The 22837-nt window shown below is 46.5% G+C and overlaps 2 protein-coding genes across 4 annotated transcripts; both read left to right on the forward strand.

Annotated features, from left to right (window-relative positions):
- Positions 1 to 899: 899 nt before the first annotated feature.
- LOC139383101 (smoothelin-like protein 2) lies at positions 900 to 18762 on the forward strand. 3 transcript variants are annotated; one of them, XM_071127414.1, is made up of 11 exons: positions 935 to 944; positions 1436 to 1572; positions 1613 to 2182; positions 13989 to 14070; positions 14186 to 14428; positions 14543 to 14605; positions 14717 to 14783; positions 14927 to 15070; positions 15381 to 15504; positions 16672 to 16823; positions 17737 to 18762. In XM_071127414.1, the coding sequence occupies exons 2-11, from the start codon at positions 1465 to 1467 to the stop codon at positions 17861 to 17863; spliced, it is 1680 nt and encodes a 559-aa protein (XP_070983515.1). In that variant the 5' UTR covers positions 935 to 944; positions 1436 to 1464; the 3' UTR covers positions 17864 to 18762. The 3 variants fall into 3 exon arrangements, with proteins under 3 accessions (XP_070983513.1, XP_070983514.1, XP_070983515.1); XM_071127412.1 differs by having other exon boundaries at positions 900 to 944; positions 1431 to 2182; XM_071127413.1 differs by having other exon boundaries at positions 900 to 944; positions 1431 to 2182; positions 15384 to 15504.
- A 1457-nt stretch (positions 18763 to 20219) lies between these two features.
- LOC139382390 (homeobox protein SEBOX-like) lies at positions 20220 to 21706 on the forward strand. The gene is made up of 3 exons (XM_071126401.1): positions 20220 to 20319; positions 20770 to 20972; positions 21080 to 21706. The coding sequence occupies exons 1-3, from the start codon at positions 20220 to 20222 to the stop codon at positions 21704 to 21706; spliced, it is 930 nt and encodes a 309-aa protein (XP_070982502.1).
- Positions 21707 to 22837: the final 1131 nt, after the last annotated feature.

Here is a 22837-nt window from a genome sequence, read left to right on the forward strand (position 1 = left end):
GGTGCAGGGCAGTGTTTGTCCCAGCCACTCACTCACTCACTCACTCACTCACTCACTCACTCACTCACTCACTCACTCACTCACTCTCCAATCTGATATGGAATGTTTGCTCTGCTAGGGTCCTGTTACGTGGGGGCGGGGAAGAGAAGAGGGGTGCAGCCCTTCACCCTTCACTCACCAGGCTCAAACCCAGTTACCCACTTTGACAATACAATTTTCGCAATAATTGTTCACACCACAATACAACTATACAATGGAATACTGACAGAGACAGGCATTTTTCCACTACTTGGATGTTCTGTTTCACAGATTACCTGAAGTCGATCATAATCTTGCCTGTCAATCTCTCTCTCATTAAAGGTAATCTCACACGTTTACTTGTCCTGTCTTATCTCTCTTATCTTGTCCACCCACCTATAATGATACAATTAGAGAGAAAGAGAGAGGGAGGGAAGACAGAGGCATGGGGGGGGGGGGGAGAAAGCGTCAGTTTCCCCCCTGATGTATGACAGCACTGCTAAAAAGGGGGAGACAGCCGGCGTGATTGACAAGAATTGGAACCGAAAGAAATTAGGACAGAGAGAAAGATGGAGAGAGAGAGAGAATGCTGCTTGAACGTCCTGCTGTTTAAAAGTTCACTCGGTGAGAGAATCAACATCAACACAGATGATTCCTTCCAACAGTTCACCGAGTGCTGGGAGGGATAAAGAGGAAATCTAGCCCGCCTCCGTCTCTCTCTCTCCCTCCCTCTCTCTCACTTTCCCTCCCTCCTCTCTCCTCTGTGTGCCTGCTCCCTCTCCCTGACCAGTGGAGAAGAGGGAGATTAACCTGAGTGAGTGTGTGAGAGAGAGGAGTGTTTTAAAGCCGGGCAGAGCAGAGCAGACACTCATAGTTGGCCAGCGCTGAGGGGGAATACTATATTGGAGCTCGAGAGGTGAACTTACGTATGGGTTACTACTATCTCTTTTTGTCTCTGTCTCTGTCTGTCTCTGTCTGTCTCTCTCTGTCTCTGTTTCTCTGTCTCTCTGTCTGTCTGTCTGTCTGTCTGTCTGTCTGTCTGTCTGTCTGTCTGTCTGTCTGTCTGTCTGTCTGTCTGTCTGTCTGTCTACTATCTCTCTTACTACTATCTCTCTCTGTCTCTCTCTCTGTGTCTCTCGCTCTCAGACACACACACACACACACACACACACACACACACACACACTGTACACTCACGGAAACTAAGTTACAATTACCTCACTGGTTTAATTCTCAACAGCCTTGTCACATGCCTGGCTTCAACACAGATTGTGTCTTTTTACTTTTCTACTGATTCACTTCACGTCTTTCAGAGTCTGTCATGTTTGAGTAGTGTTTGCTTTTCGAGAGACCTCCGTATGGCCATCCAGTGTGTCGGAGCAGGCTGATAAATGTGAGCTTTGACTCGGCAGGATAGAGGACACCCTGAGGGACCTCCTGGTGCGCATGGGACCTGACGGTTCAACTGCAGCTCACAAGACTGACTCCTCCCCAATCGCCATTCAAAGTGCGTGTGTCTGGGACACTCAGACAGGAGGAGGGAGCAGCCCCAGAGAGAGCAGAGAAGACCCAGTGAGAGCAGAGAAGACCCAGTGAGAGCAGAGAAGACCCAGTAAGGAACACAGCGACTGGAGGCAGTGGAGCAGAGATGGACGCAGGTCCTCTGACAGCCGAGGGAGAGGGCGAGACGGTGTGCTCCGCGCTCGCCCGCTATGAGACCACACTGAGGGATGCCGTGCGTGAGATCCACGTGGACGTAAGCGCCTTCAAGCAGGGCGTGGAGCGCCGTCTGGTGGAGGCGACGGCCCACGCCAGCGAGGGCCCCCTAGGCCTGGCTGTGGCCCAGCTGCAGCAGGAGAACCGGCAGCTCCGGAGCCAGCTGGAGGCCCTTAAACATCAGGTGGAGCTCCTCACTGGGATAGTGTGCGACAGAGGCGCCCTGATGACCAACAACAACCAGCACCAGCCATCGTCCTTCCAGGCCCAGACACACAGCAGCAGCCAGGAGAGGGTGAGCCCCCAGTCCCCCTCCACATCCCCCACCTGCCCTGCTGGTGGCCCCAGCATGGGAGCCCTGACCGGGTCAGCCTTGGGCTCGGCCTCCAGCCCCACTGCCACCCGCTTCTCCAGCCGAGCTACCTTCGCTGTGTCCAGCAAGACTAACGTGAGTTTTTTTAAATTATTTTTTATTTCACCTTTATTTAACCAGGTAGGCCAGTTGAGAACAAGTTCTCATTTACAACTGCGACTTGGCCAAGATAAAGCAAAGCAGTGTGACAAATACAACACAGTTGCACATGGTCTCAACAAACGTACAGTCAATAACACAATATAAAAATCTGTATACAGTGTGGGCAAATGAAGTAAGGAGGTAATAAATAGGCCAATAATGGTGAAGTAATTACAATTTAGCAATTTACACTGGAGTGATAGATGTGCAGATGAGGAAGTAGAAATACTGGTGTGCAAAAGAGCAGAAAAACAAAAACAAATATGGGGATGAGGTAGGTAGTAGGTTGGGTGGGCAATTTACAGATGGGCTGTTTACAGCTGCAGCGATCGGTAAGCTGATCTGACAGCTGACGCTTAAAGTTAGTGAGGGAGATTTAAATCTCCAACTTCAGTGATTTTTACAATTCATTCCAGTCATTGGCAGCAGAGAACTGGAAGGAAAGGCGGCCAAAGAGGTGTTTGCTTTGGGGATGACCAGTGAAATATACCAGCTGGAGCGCATGCTACGGGTGGGTGTTGCTATGGTGAACAGTGAGGCGGAGCTTTACCTAGCAAAGGCTTATAGATGACCTGGAGCCAGTGGGTTTGGCGATGAATATGTAGCGAGGACGAGCCAACAAGAGCATACAGGTCACAGTGTTGGGTAGTTTATGGCACTGTGATTTGCTGAGTAGTGTTGGAGGGTATTTTGTAAATGACATCGCCGAAGTCAAGGATCGGTAGGATAGTCAGTTTATGAGAGTATGTTTGGCAGCATGAGTGAAGGAGGCTTTGTTGCGAAATAGGAAGCTGATTCTAGATTTAACTTTTGGATTGGAGATGTTTAATATGAGTCTGGAAGGTGAGTTTACAGTCTAGCCAGACAGCTAGGTACTTATAGTTGTCCATATATTCTAAGTCAGAACCGTCCAGTGTAGTGATGCTAGTCGGGCGGGCGGGTGCGGGCAGCGATCGATTGAAGACCGTGCATTTAGTTTTACTATCATTTAAGAGCAGTTGCAGGCAACGGAAGGAGTGTTGTATGTTGTTGAAGCTCGCCTGGAGGTTAGTTAACACCGTGTCCAAAGAAGGGCCAGAAGTATGCAGAATGGTGTCGTCTGCGTAGAGGTGGATCAGAGACTCACCAGCAGCAAGAGCGACATCATTGATATATACAGAGAAGAGAGTCGGCCCGAGAATTGAACCCTGTGGCACCCCCATAGAGACTGCCAGAGGTCCGGAAACAACAGGCCCTCCGATTTGACACACTGAACTCTATCTGAAAAGTGGTCATTCAGTTTTATACACTGGGGAGACTGGGTTGGGGTTATGGCGAACACAGAGATACATTAGAGCAGTAGATTATGTTGTGAACCTCCAGAAATCTAGCATGGGCTGATAATGGCAGCCATCTTGGCAGGGATAAATGAAAGGGTTGTATTTAATTATGTGGTGGTGACACTATGTGGTTCTGAGAGACTGTCAAGATTGTGCAATGATTCATCCAGACTCCAGAGTGTGTTTATACTAAATCATGATATTGGGGGTTGAACAGACTTTCTTGGCCACTTCACTGAGATGATGTCAGAGCTTTGACAGCAGTGGGGAAACTCGGGTCATATTCAACTTAATATTTAAACACGCAAGCGGAGTAGATACCAGATGAAAGCAATCAGGATCATTTCCCATCGCTGAACATTTTTGGTGGAAGTAATTGCTTATTTTAATGTCCGTCCAGCCTCTGCAGTCTGAGAAAGAAGCTGTTCTTGTAGCGTTAGATCTTCTCTTTCCTGGGAGTGATAGATCATCGGAAGAATCTCTCTTTCCCTTTCTCTCTCTCTCTCTCTCTCTCTCTCTCTCTCTGTCTCTGTCTCTGTCTCTGTCTCTGTCTCTGTCTCTGTCTCTGTCTCTGTGATGAATGGTTCTTTTGAGCTCATATGCTGCTATCATGCTGCTGACAACATGTAGCTGGAGAATCTTCTCCCGCTATTCTCTTTGTTGATCTTGCGCAACCTTTTTGAATGGACTCCATCGTGTCCTTCAGTTTTACGAGCAACAATAAACACAGTACATTGTTTCTCACTTACACGTATCCAGACATTCATTGGGACATTTGAGGGATTGAAAGACAAAACACGTGTACTTTGTTACAGTTGATGAAAAGCTAACGCTGTCGTAGTTGGTCAGTTCTAACGTCCAGTACAGTTTGACACTTGTTGATGAGGTTTGGGTGGGAAGTCTGGGAAAGTTACCATCTTAGTCCTTGGTGTATTGTAAACCACAGTAGTGTCTATTTGAAAAGTCTGAGGTTTCTCTTGACTGTATCCCAACACAAGGCCCTAAGGCTATGCTGCTTTGGAAACGACAACGTTAACATTCACCCTTTTTATAAGGTCAATATTCAGATTTTCTCTTTATTTGATTCCAAATCTTTCCTCTCGGCTCTGAGGTTCTTTGTTGTGTCTTGGTTGTAAACTCACAGCTGCTTTCTGCAAACTAACCCTTGACTGTCTGGCACGGATGTTGACTGTTAACTGTGACTGCTCACCCACGCAACAAACACACACAAGTACACAGCGTGTATGCAAATGACTGATGTCATGCACCTCATCTTAACAAAGCTTGTTGTAAAGCATCGGAGGATTCTTATCTGATGTAAATATGTCGGTTAGTATGAAACAGAGGTTCTTTGTTTCTCATAACAGATTGTTGGAGATCCCCCTTTTTGTGGCCAAAACCTTTTTTCTTCAAATTTCCAAACAACCAGACAGAGACTGGATCATAACACTGTAGAAAACTAATGTGAGTTCCTCATCTATTGATCCAATTCATTCATTCTAGTGAATATTTACATGCACCCGGAACTCAACAGGGAAACACTATCCTGTTCAGATTTCCCCTACAGCCCCATCAACACCTTTCAGCCTTAATGTCCATGTCTACACTTGACACTTACATGCGACTTCTGCTATCAGAGTACGAAGATTGCATTGAAAAGACAGGTCTAGGCGGAGAAAAGTCGCATTAAGGTCGGATTGTCTTCAGGTCTCCCTAACCACCTCAGGAGGTGGTCAGGGAAGCATTGTGTGTGGATTTCTCCTCGGTCTGGACGCAATCAGGCTACTGACAGCGCATACAGTGGGCGACGTCATCAGCTCTCCACCCATAAGTCTCCAGAAAAGAGGACACTTTTTCATTAAACGTTGGAGGAAATATGTTCCTAGCATGTGAGGAACGTGTTTGCTGACCTCATAAATGCTAGCCAGGAAAAACAATGTTTTTGTTTGCTAGAGTTATGCTAACGTGTTTGCCATCTCTTTAGCTTTGCTAGTTAGCATGCTGGCTAGCTTGAGGTTAGCTGGCAAGTTAGCTTCAGTAGTTGGCTACAGCCATCCAGTTGTTGTTATTGTTGTTGTTGTTGAGTAATCAGATTTAGCCTGTTCCGCCGTTTGCAGAATGCAAACTGCATTTGAATATAGTGTGGGGAAAAGGGAATCCGGACACAATGTGGACACAGTAGACCCATTTAAATGTAGGTGTAGACGTGTTTGGAATTCCATGACCAGAACTCCATTGATCAGAATACAAAAGCTGCATGAACTGTCAAGTCTAGACACAGCCAATGAGAGTAGAGAAAGACTGTACAGTATGTTGACTTCGTAAAGTCCGATGGGGCTGTTTCAGCAGGTCTGAGGGAGGGAGTCGATTGCGCTGGGGACCTCCAGGCACATCTGAAGATGGTTTTGCAGCCCTGGAGTTAAGCGTCGCCCCACTGAGAGAGCACAGCCAATTGGGATGTGTGCGGGCCTGCACTTTCACTATAGGATTGGTTACAGTACATCTCCCCCTGTGCCTTGGACACCTGACACTCTAATGCAGATAGATATGAGTCTCTCTCTCTCTCTCTCTCTCTCTCTCTCTCTCTCTCTCTCTCTCTCTGTCTCTCTCTGTCTCTCTCTGTCTCGGTCTCTGTGTGTGTGTGTTTTTATGCAGTCTTACGTGGCTGAACACAGTTCATCAGAAGTTCCCCTCAGTCCCTTTGAGCACACACCAGCTCCCCCAGAGTCTGAGGAGGACAGGCTGTGGGTTTCACTGGGATCATTTGATACTCCTCTCAATAGAGAAACTATGAGCCTCTACCACTGTGCTGGTCAAGGCTGCTGCTCTGACAATACTAGACAGGAATCCTCCTCCTCCTGGTCATCCTCCACGGCCACCTACTCAGTCAGTCTGTCCGGTCTCTGCTGAGGAGTCACACAATGCTGCCTGTCGCCAATTACTCCACCATAGCTGCTGAAGTACATTGCTGAAGTACATTGACCGAGGAGGGGATTTAGAGGAGAGGGTCACCCAGGACCCAGCCACCCCCAGACTCCACACTCTAGGCTTCAGGAATGAGTCAGTGCCCCCTCCAACACTCCCCCATTCCCTCCTCCCTTCCTCCCCTTCTCTCACAGACCTCTTCACCTCTGCTCCACTTGTAGCATGCATCAGAATTCACTCAAGTACTCAGACACAGGCATGCTTTCACAGACAGACCACACCTGCACACCTCCAACCTCACATTCGCTACATTCCTCAGTGTACTCCCTTTGAGGAGAGAGCTCCATCAGACTTCATCAGTGGAAACTCCGTCAGAGCACGCTCACACTGTCACCGTGAGCAAACACAGACACACACCGCGCACGTACTGTACAAACAACCCCCACAGCGTCCTGCCCTCAACACACCTCCAACGGTAGGATCCCATTGCATACACTAAACACACACATACTATTATACAGCACACATGGAGAGGACTTCTAAAGAGGAGCAGAGCACAGGTTGTATTATCAAAATGCCTCAAATCAGCTGAAAGCCAACGCTCCCTGTCACTGCTACACACACACACACACACACACACACACACACACACACACACACACACACACACACGCAATACACCACCATCATATACTCTCTCCGCTCCTTACAATACAGGACCCCGCTATTAACATTACTCAACCACTGTCTTCTGCACTGCTGCTCAAACATGCATTTACTAATGGACTGCTTGGTTTACCTTGCAGTGCCATAGGTGCGTGTGTTCGTCACAGTCTAGTATAGTCTGATGGATCGATTGTATGAATGGGGGGGGGCATTCATCCTGCTCCAAACCAAATTACTGTTTGTGATGGTTGGCTCACGATGTGCACCTATGCACACAGCAGTGAAGACTGCTGAGGGGAGGAAGGCTCATAATAATGGAATGGCATCAAACACATGGTAACCATGTGTTTCATGTATTTGATACCATTCCTCTCTATCTCACATCTCACACTCCTCACATCGATTTGCTGCTTGTTGTTCTCCTGATGAAGATCTGTGAACAATCGCAGGAGGTTGGTGGCACCTTAATTGGGGAGGACGGGCCCGTGGTAATGGCTGGAGTGGAATGGTATCAAACACGTGGTTTCCATGGTTTCCATGTGTTTGATGCCATTCCATTCGCTCCATTCCAGCCATTATTATGAGCCATCCTCCCCTCAGCTACACTTCAACTATCCAGAAAATCCAGAAAATCACATTGTAGGATTTGTAATGAATTTATTTGCAAATTATGGTGGAAAATAAGTATTTGGTCACCTACAAACAAGCAAGATGTCTGTCTCTCACAGACCTGTAACTTCTTCTTTAAGAGGCTCCTCTGTCCTCCACTCGTTATCTGTATTAATGGCACCTGTTTGAACTTGTTATCAGTATAAAAGACACCTGTCCACAACCTCAAACAGTCACACTCCAAACTATGGCCAAGACCAAAGAGCTGTCAAAGGACACCAGAAACAGAATTGTAGACCTGCACCAGGCTGGGAAGACTGAATCTGCAATAGGTAAGCAGCTTGGTTTGAAGAAATCAACTGTGGAAGCAATTATTAGGAAATGGAAGACATACAAGACCACTGATAATCTCCCTCGATCTGGGGCTCCACGCAAGATCTCACCCCGTGGGGTCAAAATGATCACAAGAACGGTGAGCAAAAATCCCAGAACCACACGGAGGGACCTAGTGAATGACCTGCAGAGAGCTGGGACCAAAGTAACAAAGCCTACCATCAGTAACACACTATGCCGCCAGGGACTCAAATCCTGCAGTGCCAGACGTGTCCCCCTGCTTAAGCCAGTACATGTCCAGGCCCGTCTGAAGTTTGCTAGAGAGCATTTGGATGATCCAGAAGAAGATTGGGAGAATATCATATGGCCAGATGAAACCAAAATATAACTTTTTGGTAAAAACTCAACTCGTCGTGTTTGGAGGACAAAGAATGCTGAGTTGGATCCAAAGAACACCATACCTACTGTGAAGCATGGGGGTGGAAACATCATGCTTTGGGGCTGTTTTTCTGCAAAGGGACCAGGACGACTCATTCGTGTAAAGGAAAGAATGAATGGGGCCATGTATCGATTTTGAGTGAAAACCTCCTTCCATCAGCAAGGGCATTGAAGATGAAACGTGGCTGGGTCTTTCAGCATGACAATGATCCCAAACACACCGCCCGGGGCAACGAAGGAGTGGCTTCTTAAGAAGCATTTCAAGGTCCAGGAGTGGCCTAGCCAGTCTCCAGATCTCAACCCCATAGAAAATCTTTGGAGGGAATTGAAAGTCCGTGTTGCCCAGCAACAGCCCCAAAACATCACTGCTCTAGAGGAGATCTGCATGGAGGAATGGGACAAAATACCAGCAACAGTGTGTGAAAACCTTGTGAAGACTTACAGAAAACGTTTGACCTCTGTCATTGCCAACAAAGGGTATATAACAAAGTATTGAGATAAACTTTTGTTATTGACCAAATACTTATTTTCCACCATAATTTGCTAATAAATTCATAAAAAATCCGTCAATGTGATTTTCAGGATTTTTTTTCTCGTTTTGTCTGTCATATTTGAAGTGTACCTATGATGAAAATTACAGGCCTCTCTCATCTTTTTAAGTGGGAAAACTAGCACAATTGGTGGCTGACTAAATACTTTTTTGCCCCACTGTATATAGCAACGAATTGGCGAGGGCACTAGAACAGTCTGCAGCACTCGGCCTCAGCCTACTAGAATCTGAAGTCAAATGTCTACTGTTTGCTGATGATCTGGTACTTCTGTCCCCAACCAAGGAGGGCCTAGAGCAGCACCTAGATTTTCTGCACTGTCAAAACTTGGGCCCTGACAGTAAATCTCAGTAATACAAAAATAATGGTGTTCAAAAAAAGGTCCAGTTGCCAGGACCACAAATACAAATTCCATCTAGACACCGTTGCCCTAGAGCACACAAACTATACATACCTCGGCCTAAACATCAGCACCACAGGTAACTTCCACAAAGCTGTGAACGATCTGAGAGACAAGGCAAGAAGGGCCTTCTATGCCATCAAAAGGAACATAAAATTATACATACCAAATAGGATCTGGCTAAAAAATACTTGAATCAGTTATAGAACCCATTGCCCTTTATGGTTGTGAGGTCTGGGGTCCGCTCACCAAGCAAGAATTCCCAAAATGGGACAAACAAAACTGCATGCAGAATTCTGCAAAAAATTTAAAACACCAACGCCGATACCTGTTAATGATCAAAATCCAGAAAAGAGACGTTAAATTCTACAACCACATAAAAGGAAGCGATTACCAAACCTTCCATAACAAATCCATCACCTACAGAGAGATGAACCTGGAGAAGAGTCCCCTAAGCAAGCTGGTCCTGGGGCTCTGTTCACAAACAGACCCCACACAGCAACACCATTAGACCCAACCAAATCATGAGAAAACAAAAAGATAATTACTTGACACATTGGAAAGAATTAATAAAAGAACTGAGCAAACTAGAATGCTATTTGGCTCTAAACAGAGAGTACACAGTAGAGAGAGAGAGTGAGAGAGAGAGAGAGAGAGAGAGGTCAGGGGGGCTTGAGAGAGGCATGCGAGCTTGGCTGGCCGGCCGCTCCCCTCCCAGGCTGCCCCTGGCTCTCCTAATTACTTCCAGACAATGCCCTGTATTTCCCATCGCCGTGGTTACAGGTTCCACCGCCCTCTACATTCATTGTTGGCTGTGGGTCCCGTGGGGAGAGGGAGGGAGGACTCGGAGGGAGAAAGAGGAAGGACTCTGAGCGAGGGAGGGACGGGGAGGACTAGAAGAGAGTGGGAGTACTCGGAGAGAGGGAGGGGGAGGGAGGACTCAGCGGGAGGGAGGACTCAGCGGGAGGGAGGACTCAGCGGGAGGCAGGGAGGGAGGGAGGGAGGGAGGGAGGGAGGGAAAGGGAGGACTCGGAAAGAAGGAGGGAGGGAGAAGGAGGTAGGATTCAGAGGGAGAGAGGGGGAGGGAGAGAGCGAGGACTCGGAGAGAGGGAGGACTCGGAGGGAGGGAGGGAGGGAGAGGGAGGGAGGGAGGGAGGGAGGACTCGGAGGGAGGGAGATGGAGGGAGGACTCGGAGGGAGGGAGAGAGAGAGAGGGAGGACTCGGAGGGAGGGAGAGGGAGGGAGGACTCGGAGGGAGGGAGATGGAGGGAGGGAGAGAGAGGGAGGACTCGGAGGGAGGGAGAGAGAGAGAGGGAGGACTCGGAGAGAGAGTGAGGACTCTGAGAGAGGGAGGGAGGGAGAGAGAGAGAGGGAGGACTTGGCGAGAGGGAGGGAGGGAAATAGTGTTTGTTTTGTTATTATTATTTATTATATATATATATTATATTTTTACATTTTCAGACAGACAACAACAGCAAAAGTATAGTAGGAATTAGTGTTTGTATTAGACTTGTTTGCACTGGTTTGACTCAACACTTTTCATGCAGCCATACTGTACGGACTAGAGAGGGTGTGCTGTTTTTGGTGAGCGTCAGATCGGAGCATGTGTCCTCGCACCTCTTAACTTAGCTGATTGAATCATCAGACAGTCATGTCATATCACCAGGTTTTATCGATTTGTTTTGGTGTCGGGAGGCTGGGACACCGATGTCTTGCACAGCTGGTGCCTTGTAACCCGAGAGCGGACTACTAAACCTCTTGGATCTTGGAGATGTCGAAGTTATTGGGTGCCAACTGCTGTCCTGGGGAGTCGGTCCCATCTCCCTTCCCTCCCCTTACGCTCTCTCAATCTTACATGACCGTCCGCATCACACACACACACACATCCTACATGTCTTTATGCGGCACGCACGCACAATCTTACATTGCCGCATGCGTCACACTCTCAACAGTACATGGTCTTCCGGGACATCCAGCCCCTGACCGGAACATAAGGTTATTTTATCTGTACGCCAGTGACATTGGGGTATATCTATTCTAAACCTTGACAGTGTTTTATGGACCCTGCCTTGTGACTGAAACCCTGGAAAATCCCAGTGAAAGAGGAGAGATCCTGAAGCAGGTTAAAAGGGGGATTAGAGGTGGGAGGCTGGCTGAAGCCCTTGAGAAGGGTATGCGTGCCCAGTTAGTTTAATACAAGGGCGTGTGTGTGTGTGTGTGTGTGTGTGTGTGTGTGTGTGTGTGTGTGTGTGTGTGTGTGTGTGTGTGTGTGTGTGCTCGGCCTAACAGCCTCGCTCCCACTAACACCCATCAGATAAGGCAGGGGCCCCTGTAGTCAGGTGATGTAAAGAAAGTGTTCAAAGGGCCCCCCTCGTTTCTGTAGGACCACGGCGCCGACCAGGGTCTCCCTGTTAAATTGCAGGCTTTGTGGGTCTTTTGAAAGAACAGGTGGTTTTGTGTGTCTCTCCCTCCGTGAGGACTTCCCTGTTCTACAAGGAAATTACAGAGCAAAGACCCCTTTTATAGACCTGTGATGAGAGGCCCACTATAACTGTACTGTCTGCTTGCTCTGAACAGCTCTTGTGTGTGTGTGTGTGTGTGTGTGTGTGTGTGTGTGTGTGTGTGTGTGTGTGTGTGTGTGTGTGTGTGTATGCCCCCAATTGTCTTCATGGTCCATTCCGCACCCCTCATTGAAACTGCAAGACTCGCAATATAACAATACACTTAGATTGTCTTTTGTTTGCACATCAACATTTCTATGGCATGTTGCCAGGAAGGACATGGGACAGCTGTGCTATTTACACCCACATGAATGCGCCATGTGCCTGGGAGAACCCACTGTCCCACTCTACTACCACCACCACCTGTTAACATCTGTATTCAGCCTCATACCCTTGAATGCTGTGTTAGCCATGATGCTTTTTGTCCGTACGCTGCTGAACCAGGTCGGAGAGAGGGAGAGGGATAGGGAGAGGGGGGGGCGTTTAGGAGTGGGGTTACAGTCCTGCTGAATGGGGAGATTCTAATGTAGTTATCCACTCTCAGGTCAGGTGTGCCTCCGCAGGGAGAAGAGAGAGTGGAGGCTCCTAGAAAGGCTACATTGTTGATCCAGTGTGCCCACTAGCTCTGCTTCTAAGACAATAAGGACATAGAGACTGAGTAACTGAACACACAGGACAGGGGGTTTCATCTTTGATCCAGCCCTGCAGGCTAAGACTGACCCCCCTCCCCTTTTTTCTCTCGTGAGTCTGAGGGCTTTTCCACATTCCCTACATCATTTCACGATTTCCTCCAAATATTTAATAGTTCCCCACTGATAATTCAATGACGCACTCCCAGGGACCGGATTTGTTGTTCCAGTGTGGCGGAGAGAGGGGCAGTTGTGTGCTCCTGCCTGTGTTGTGTGGAGAATTGGTGTGCGTGTGTTGCTCTGTGGGGTGTCCCTTGATTCCTGGTCATCCTCTTAAATATAGATTTCCTACTATTTGACATTAACTTTGGTCCGAGATCAGATCAAACCGAGGGTACCCTCTACGTTCGATCGCTACTATCCTAAAAGATTTGCCTACTTTTATCTTCAGGCCCAGAGCACCACAGTCTCACACACACATGTCTGGTGGCCCATTCAGACAGGAGGAGAAGCGTGGCTTAGTACAGAACGTTTCCAGGGCTGGGACACACCAAGACAGGAGGAGCTTGGGTTTCAGCCAGAGCATCAGGGTTGATCAGGGCTCAGGGGCTTCCATGGTTGACTGGGGGAAATTTGTCTCCCCCCCATCACCTTCTCCCAGTGGGACAGTCAGCTGTTCCCAGCTCCCTTCAGCCCTTCTTAATGCAGTCTCTCTCTCTCTCTCACTCTCACTCTCACTCTCACACACACACACAACCCAGCAGCAGCAGCATTCCTCTCTGCTGAGGTCACCTGGCTCCTTTCTCTCCTACAGCTCAATTACTGACTTTATTTTCACTGGGAGGAATGTACCCTTTCTTTGATAATAACTGTATACAATAACTTGTATTGTATGTGTGTGTGCGCATGTGCAGACATGCATGTGTGAGAGCAAGAAAGAGCAAGTCAGAAACATTACACATCCTCCACAGACAAATCACACAGCCCTCAGTCACTTCCTGGTTGTCTTCCTGAAAGGCTCTTCTGTGGATTGGCTGGTTAGTCAGGCACACAGTGTACTGAGCCCCAGTCACGTACTAATGAAAGTAGTAGATGTGGTGCGGTAGTAACGTTGTGGGGGGGGGGGGGGGGATTTAACGAGATAAAAATGGAACAAGAATGTTCCTTGGCCATGGATGCCATGAATGGGAACTTGAAACATGTCAGCACTCTGAAATAACTTGATCTGACCATGTATCGGATAACATGCTTATTTTGGCATCCAAAAGTTGTTCACATGTTTTAAAGGGCCTGTCATCAAAATAGAAGATACTGTGACACCTGAGTAGTCTGGGGTGGGGTGTTCATGTGAATCTATCTCTGTGTCCTGTAGAGTATTGAACGTGAGGAGCCAATAGAGGTGGATCCAGCCCCTGTATCCCCTGCACTGGAGAATGGACACTCTACTACCCCAGGTAATGACTGTTCTATTCTCTACCATCTCAGCTACAGTAGAAATACAGCCATACTCACCATCCCATGTACTGTATGAGGGGATGTACTGTATTTTCTCAATGCTTGTCCAATCAGAAAACTCGACTGTGTCACATGGAAAAAGCTCGCCAGCCAATAACAACGTCCCGTATGAAAGCACGGCCCCTGTTGCCATGCGGATGCCCCACCTACCTATCACCGCCACAACCAAAACGGCTGACCCCTCAGTTATGAAGAGCGAATCTCCCACCAGTCCTGTACGTTCTCAGCCCTCGCCTGTATCAGAGCCTACTGACAACAACCAGCCTCAAACCATCCCAGAATCCCCCATTCAACCAGGTAAGAGGCACCAGACATCAGCTAAAAGCTCTTGACTTCCATATGGTTCTATGGTTCTTCTGCTCCGTAAGCCATAATATCCTTTGAAACACCCTTTGTCTTTTTGCTGTTTAGTGTCTTCTATGAAGACATGGACCCCCAGTCTCAGCCGAGGTCTGGGCTCTCCTCGCCTGTCAGGTAAGAGGGATCTATCAACTCGGGCCTGTTACTAGAACTGGAACTAACCAGACTCACACAATGTTTTATTCCCACAGTGTCCTTATCTGTTCGTTGATTTGTCATTTGCAGAAAAGTCCTTGTCCGCTCCCCCGAAGTCAGTGACTTACTCTGGCCTCATCCAACACAACACAGACGGGTGAGTGAACTATTCTTTACTCAGTCCTAGAGAAGTGAGATAGTCCATGCTTGAACCCACATGCCAGAACCCACTTGCCATTTCGAATGGCCTCATTGTGGCCCAAGTTGATGTGTGACACTCCTCTGTCCTCCGACCCGCAGGGTGGAAGATGTGGGTGGGGACCTGCCCTTTGGGAGGGGAGTTGAGCGGAGGCGGGAGCTAGTGAGGTCACAGACGTTGCCGCGCAACATTGGCGCTCAGGCCCGCTGGTCCATCTTTGAAAAGCTGGATTCTGAAGTCAGCAGGTGCCACCCTCTCTCCTCCCACCATCATCTCACTTTCTATGCCATCCGTCCCTAAACTGATAGGTCCTCTCCTTTTCCCTTGTATTATCCCTCCTTTCTCCTGGGTAATTCTTAACTCATACTTCGGTTGCGTCCCAATTCTCTACACACTCTCATTCTCTCTCTCTCTCTCTCTCTCATTTAACAATGGTGGAAAAATACCACTCAACTACGGGAAGTGTGCAAGTGTACACTTCGGGAGAGAATAGGGACACGACCTCTGTCATGTTTGCTGGCTCATCGTGTTGACCCCTGTCCCCGTTCCTCTCAGTAGGTCCAAGCCCATGGACTCCAAGCCCAAGCTGAAGCGTTCTCAGAGCTTTGGTGTGTCCAGTGCCAGCAGCATCAAGCAGATTCTTCTGGAGTGGTGCCGCTCCAAAACCATAGGATACCAGGTGAGACCGTGGTGACAGAACACGGCTACACACCGGAACAGAGTCCTGGGCCGTATTCACAAAGCAAACTCAGAGTAGAGGCTGATCTAGGATCAGGTCCACCTGTTATGAATACACCTCTATAGTAGCCAGTAACAAAGATGATGAATATGGAACTGTCATCTGGTCACCTGAAATGGATCCACTACACAGGAGCAGTCTTTTGTCATTTTTGCTAGCTCCTGAAGAGGGCATTAAAATAACTCTCCTGGTTTCTCCATGGGTTAAACCATTAGCACATAGCGGAGCGTTGATGTGTTAATGAGAAGCAACATGCCATGGTTATTCTGCATACTGAACTAAGCGTACTATTGTAGTATAGTGTGTGTGTGTGTGTGTGTGTGTGTGTGTGTGTGTGTGTGTGTGTGTGTGTGTGTGTGTGTGTGTGTGTGTGTGTGTGTGTGTGTGTGTGTGTGTGTGTGTGTGTGTGTGTGTGTGTGTGTGTGTGTGTGTGTGTGTGTGTGTGTGTGTGAGAACATGCATATCCGTGTGTGTTTGAGTTACGGCTCATTGCTTGGGCTGTTGGCTTCACTCTGCCATGCACTCTGCAGCAGCTGTGCCAGTCTGTCCATGTGGCTCTGGTTAAACAGAGAGCTGTCACGGGCCAAGGCCGGCCCCGCAGAGCAAACAGCACCGGCCGATTCCCGCAGGCAGCTCCTCCTCACACTCAAATTAGAGACCTGACTGGCGCTCAACGAACTTGACAAGTTGTATTTTCCCACCGACACACTGAGGTTTTTATAGGCTAAAGGACACAAAAACCGTGAAATTACACAGTTCTGAAATCATGTCCAATTGGAGAGAAACTGAGCGAGACGCAGGTAGAGGAATTGAGGATAAAGAACCATTCAGGATTCCTCCTCTGTTTTCCACATTATGACAGTGGGACCGACAGAGAAACCTGGGAGAGGTCATTTCATAAAGTTAGAATAGGTAGCCAATCATTTTTCTAGTTTTTGTTTTGTCTGTCTGGTTTATTCTTACGTCTCTTTTACGGTACCTCCGTATCCCCCCCCCCCCCCCCCCCCCCCGCTAAACACGTGCAAATACACCACGCACACTCAGAGACATTTACAGTCCAGACACACACACAACCACACACTCCTAACTCTGTCTCGCCGTCCCCAGAACATAGACATCCAGAACTTCTCGTCCAGTTGGAGTGACGGCATGGCCTTCTGTGCCCTGGTCCATTCCTTCTTCCCCACTGAGTTTGACTACAACATGCTGACGCCTGCCGACCGCAAACACAACTTTGAGCTGGCCTTCGGGACAGCAGAGTACGTAACTTTTACATTGTAATACGCGTTATGTATACGTTCTGTATTTCTGAGCATTGTACACACACCCATGCACCTCTGTCTTGGATCATGTTGGAACGATTCATCCATTCATTATGTCGGAACATTGTAAGATCATATCAGTGGGACAACGCTTTATGTATCGGGCCTATTCATGTGCATATCCAATGTCGCTCTCCTCTTGGTTTGGTGAAGCTATGGACACTACAGTGCTATGAAGGCGATCCCAAGTTACCTGTGTAGATACATTTCGAGTCCCGGTGTCCCTGGCCACCACGCAAGGAGGAATAACATGAATGGAATCACCTTCAGATTCCATTAATAGCGTTGATACGTGGAACATTGTAGCACTGAGATGACCTTACAATGTTTCTGTTGCATCTTGGTAAATAGTGTCTCCAGCCCACACGTTAAGCCAGCGAGGCAGCCGCTGCCAGAGAATACCCTCTCCCCTCCCCGGGTCCCCGCAGTAACCTCCTCTTCCCTCTGCTCTGCTTCCATCCGCTCCTCTCACATTCCTCCAGCCTGACCTCCCCACTGAGAACACAGCTGCTGCAGCACAGCGTCTCTCGTAGTCCTGCTGACACATGGATGCATGCAGAACACTGACACAGTATAGATCAAAGCCATGTGTGCCTCTAGCCACATACAGAGAGAGTTCTAACACATGAGCTTCTGTACAATACCACAAATTAGTCAACATTGTTCCATGTGATCTATTTGCCTGGTCCCAGGTCTGTTTGTCTTGTCTTACCAACCACTCCGAATTATCATAAATATGAGTTGGGGAAAACAGTTGTAACAGATCTGGGACCAGGCTAATGAACGATCAGCCCCTTTAACTAAGGAATGACATCCTCCTGACTTGTGCCGTGCCCTCTGTCTGATTCAGGGAGAAGGCGGGCTGTGACCGGCTCATCGAGGTGGACGATATGATGGTGATGGGGCGCAAGCCGGACCCCATGTGTGTCTTTACCTACGTCCAGTCCATGTACAACCACCTGCGCAAGTTTGAGTGATGAACGATGACCTTGCAGCTACTCGACAACATCACTGCTCCACCACCACTACCACCACTCTCTTGCCTTCAGCGACAGCAGCAATGCACACTGAGAGACGACACTTCCCCCTGCTGTAACGGACAGAGTATTACATGTATTTCTCCAGTTTGAGAGATGTTTCACTCTGCCATGTTGAGTGCTCACAGCTATTCACAAATACAAAAGGCTGTGTTATCTCTGTTTATGTATGAGTGGCTGGGTGATTATTTGCTGAAAGTTCTGTGTTATGTTTCAGAGAGGGGGGGAAGGATCTCCCCCCCCCCCCTTTTTTTTGGTGACCGACCATGTTTAAGGCTTATATTGGCACAGTTGCTGTTTGAGAGAATGGGACAGGTTGCGGAATCAACTCTTCGCTGGGGAGAAAACCTAGTCCCTTTTTGAAGAAGCTGCAAGAGGACATGAACAGTAGGCCTATAACACTGGACCAAGGACAAAGGACTGAGGATCCAGAGGATTGACCCTGTGGATCAGTCTACATCCGATGTTATCATCATTTGGTTCCTTCTAGAGTTGTATTTGTTCAGGCCTCATTGACTTTATTGTCCCACTGTGGTTTCTCAGACCTGAATGTGTCTACAAAAGGCCTTGCATTGCAGCACAATAGAGAAGCTATACCAAAGTGTGCCTTTACATCAGCCGAACAGAGGAACCAAAGTACACTCACTATAAAGTTGAAGGGTATGCCATTTAACGAGCTAGAACTGCAAAGATTAACTGCACATATGTACCCACTAGGTGCAAATGTAAAACGGGCTATGTTAATAGTGTAATTGCTATGGTTGTGATTTTTATTTTATTTTCATAGACCAAAAAAAGACAAAGAAATCCTGAATAAATTGTTACTTGTTTCACACACACCTTTGTTTTTTTATGTCATCATTTTATAGTCGGGCTGTCAGTTAATTAATTAACTTGAGTTAACTTTTTGTAATTTTAGTGCACAAAAAAAATGTATCGCGATTATTTGTCTGAAAACATCCAAAAGACATCACCAGATTTTGAATACCATTACTTTGGACAAAATCAAGACCTTAAAATTGTCAGCTAACGTGAAGTCAACTTGAACTCAACAAAACATTTCACCATTCGCTGGATTTAGGTTAAAAGTTAGGTGGAAAAAAATATGAAATGCCCTTACATTGATGACTTTTTGCAAATCCAGTCAGTTTTGCACAATATCATCACAGATTTTTTGGTTTGAAATGACTTGGTTCAACCACTTTTTGCCCAGTAGGTTGTAATGCTTTTTGTATGAATACAAATCTTAAATTAGAGCTCCAATTAAGCAAATTAGGCATTTGTGATTAATCTGATTAATCGACAAATCCTGCAATTAACTTGATTAAATGTTTTTATTGTTTGACAGCCCTATTTAATATATATATATATACATATATATATATATATGTGTGTGTTTAAAGGTTTTAGCAATACTTTAGCAATAAATGCACACATTTGAGGACCAAAATATGATTTGATTATTTTGCATGATCCCTTCACATAAAAGGGAAAAAAGGAATGGGGTGGGCAAGTCAATTGAAATCATTACTAATTGGCTCATTAAAAAAGATCTGGAGTTGGTTTTTGTACAATGTGTATTCCTCTAAACCCTTCCAGCTTCGTTCAGAAATGTACATTTTAGGATTTGTGTACGTTGGTGTATTTAGAGCTTTTCTCAGAAGTTGCACGGCTATTAATGGGAATGGAAAACGATCACTAGGCTAATTGACTTCAATACACAGGAAGAGAAAGTGTGAAACCAGGCTTTGAAGTTGCTAGGCTTTTTCCTGTATAAAATAATAGTTAGGCTATAGTAAACTACTTACTTTTACTTTTCGTTCATCCTAACAGCAAATGGAGGGCTAAATAACAAATATGACTCTCGCAGTGAACATGGTAGAATACATTAGGCCTATGCAGATTGACTCTGCTTGGTGCGTCCAACAAGGTCTGCCTGCCCTGCGCTCTAACCTCCACGGGGTTCCTCTTTGCAGTCGATTGCCCTGGGATGAGATCTGACAGTCTGACACAGGGAGTGTCAGACAATAGCGACAGCGGAAACAGCAGGTTTATACACCATTGCTGCTTTCATCTGTTTCTTGTCAATTCGTGGCAACGTCACCATCTGCAATTCAGGATTAGAGAGGTGGGCACTAGGCTCCACTATAGGCCTATAACACCTGAACGTGCCCAGATTAATTTGGAGTGGACCGTGGGCGGTTTGTGATTGAGATGGGAGTTCCCGCTATAAGAGGGCACCGCTACCCAGCAGTGAGCGCATCATTTACGTATCAACAGACCGAGCTGTAGAATTATGTCTCTCTTCATCAATCATGAATTCACTGCACACAGACTGACTGACCAGAAAGAGATGGATTTTACAGCACATTTTGGAGACCAAGGTCAGTGTAAAGGTAGGCTATGTAAATAGTTTTCAAATGTTCAGGCTGTTGGCCTATGCGTAAAAGCTTACCATCAACGTAATTTTTTTTTTACAATAGTGACAGTTATATTTGTTTATCGACTTTTATAGTGTCCTTTAAGATTATTTTATTATGAATAGCATTTATTAATTAAATTGTCAATATTCTGTCTAGATTTTGCCTAAAATAAATAGAGCACAAAGAAACAAACAAAAACAAAGTCATAATATATAGAAAGATATCCATTGACATGAACAGGAATGCAGATGAAAAGAAAACGAAAACATACGGTACATTTCTTTTAATTAATTGTCTTGAATAATTTTATAACACTATACCGGTATTTTGGACTACTTAAATAATCATCTATGAACCATATGTTTGGCCAAATTTAAATTAAAATGTTCAATTCTCACATTTTTTGTTTTTGTTGTTGTTAAGACGTGAGGAATGACAATGGACTTTCATCACCTGAACCTGAGAGAAGCGGGTGTACAGAGGGCCAGAGGAAGCGCAAAAGAACCATCTTCAGCCACGCACAATTGTCTGAGTTGGAACAAGCTTTCGCGCTGACGCCGTACCCAGACATCACTCTCCGTGAACGCTTGGCCGCACATACGCATCTACCTGAAAGCAAGATACAGGTTTGTGCAGTGATTATAACTAAAAGTTAGTTATTGACCATTTCTGTATATATCTATGCATTTAGGCTAGAACAACATATTTACCTGACTCTACTCATTGTTCATAGGTGTGGTTCCAAAACAGACGGGCAAGAAGTATCAAGAGTGGAAGACTCACCAAATCAACTAAGCCTACTTCTGGAAGAGGAGGTGCAACATGCCAACCTCTCCCAGTGGTTCCCTCCCCTGGTCCCTCCTTCACTCCAACCACAATGGGGGAGATGTTCCGACCAGACCAGATTCAGTGTGACGATGGTCAGCAGTTCTACTCCGACTGGATCCGTCTCTACAGCAACCCTGTCTCTCATCAGCCTACACCCGTCTCCCCAAACCTGGCAGAATCCCTACTGTGGGAGGAAGACCGCCGATCTCACCTGGGATCTCTTGCTACTACCACTGCACCCATTGGAAGACAAGCACACTCCACACGGCCATACCGGGATGGGTTCAACCAGCCCTGTGTGGGCACCTCAGGGTATAGGAACTTTAATCTACAGACTCTAGCTGTCTCACAGGAAAGATATAGTCATCAAACCTCAGTGGACCAGGTTGTCACCTCCCATCCACAGCAGGTGTATTGGGATGTGACTCAAGGACAGGGTCATCATCCTCAGGTGGGCCCCCCGACCTCCATCGGATACATCTCAGACCTGATCTATAATGCTGCTATTGTCACCAACTTCCTGGAGTTCTGATGTCCTGTCCCTGCTTACCTATAGCCTGGTTGTCCCAGCTCTGGTGGTGCTGTCTTGCCATGAGGTGGCAAGACAGCACAAACAGATGTGGGACCACTAGGCTATACCGCTTGCTATACCTGCTGAAAGTATTCACACCCCTTGACTTTTTCCACATTTTGTGTTTCAGCCTGAATTCAAAATGGATTCAATATTATTTTTCTCATCCATCTACACACGATACCCCACAATGACAAAGTGAAAACATGTTTTTAGACATTTAAGCAATTTGATTGAAAATGAAATACAGAAATATAACATATTCACACCCCTGAGTCAAAATACTGTAAACTCACCTTTGGCAAGTATTACAGCTGTCTTTCTGGGTAAGTCTCTGAGTTGTGCACACCTGGATGGTACAACATTTGCACATTATTCTTTAAAAAAATCTTTAAACTCTGTAAAATTGGTTGTTGATCAATGCTAGACAGCCATTTTCAAGTCTTGCCATAGATTTTCAAGGCAATTTAAGTCAAAACTGTAACTACGCCACTCAGGAACATTCAATGTCATCTTGATAAGCAACTTCAGTGTACATTTGGCCTTCTCCTGTGAATTTGTCTCCTGGGTCTGTTGGAAAGCAGACTGAACCAGGTTTCCCTTCAGGATTTTGCCTGTGCTTAACTCTATTTTGTTTTTAAAAAATTAAAAAATAAAACTCCCTAGTCCTTGCCGATGACAAGCATACCCATAACATGATGAAGCCATCACCGTGCTTCAAAATATGAAGAGTGGGACTGAGTGATGTGTTGTGTTGGATTTGACCCAAACATAACGCTTTGTATTCAGGACATAAAGTACATTTCTTTGCCACATTATTTGCAGTTTTACTTTAGTGCCTTATTGCAAACAAATTCATGTTTTTAAATATTTTTATTATGCACTGGCTTCCTTCTTTTCACTGTCATGTAGGTTAATATTGAAGAGTACCTACAATGTTGTTGATCCATCATCAGTTTTCTCCTATCACAGCCATTAAACTCTGTAACTGTTTTAAAGTCACCATTGGCTTCATGGTGAAATCCCTGAGCAGTTTCTTTCCTCTCCAGTAACTCAGTTAGGAAGGACACCTGTATCTTTGTTGTGACTGGG

Source organism: Oncorhynchus clarkii, chromosome 24 (assembly GCF_045791955.1).
Source record: "Oncorhynchus clarkii lewisi isolate Uvic-CL-2024 chromosome 24, UVic_Ocla_1.0, whole genome shotgun sequence".
Classification (NCBI taxonomy): Eukaryota; Metazoa; Chordata; class Actinopteri; order Salmoniformes; family Salmonidae; genus Oncorhynchus; species Oncorhynchus clarkii.

Excerpts from the sequence above, each read along its gene's own strand:
- LOC139383101 (XM_071127414.1), top strand. The coding sequence starts at position 1,465 with ATGGGACCTGACGGTTCAACTGCAGCTCACAAGACTGACTCCTCCCCA. Across the intron at positions 2,183-13,988 it reads CTGTGTCCAGCAAGACTAAC|AGTATTGAACGTGAGGAGCC; the intron begins GTGAGTTTTTTT and ends TGTGTCCTGTAG. Across the intron at positions 15,505-16,671 it reads CCAAAACCATAGGATACCAG|AACATAGACATCCAGAACTT; the intron begins GTGAGACCGTGG and ends CGCCGTCCCCAG.
- LOC139382390 (XM_071126401.1), top strand. The coding sequence starts at position 20,220 with ATGTCTCTCTTCATCAATCATGAATTCACTGCACACAGACTGACTGAC. Across the intron at positions 20,320-20,769 it reads AGACCAAGGTCAGTGTAAAG|ACGTGAGGAATGACAATGGA; the intron begins GTAGGCTATGTA and ends GTTGTTGTTAAG. Across the intron at positions 20,973-21,079 it reads TACCTGAAAGCAAGATACAG|GTGTGGTTCCAAAACAGACG; the intron begins GTTTGTGCAGTG and ends CATTGTTCATAG.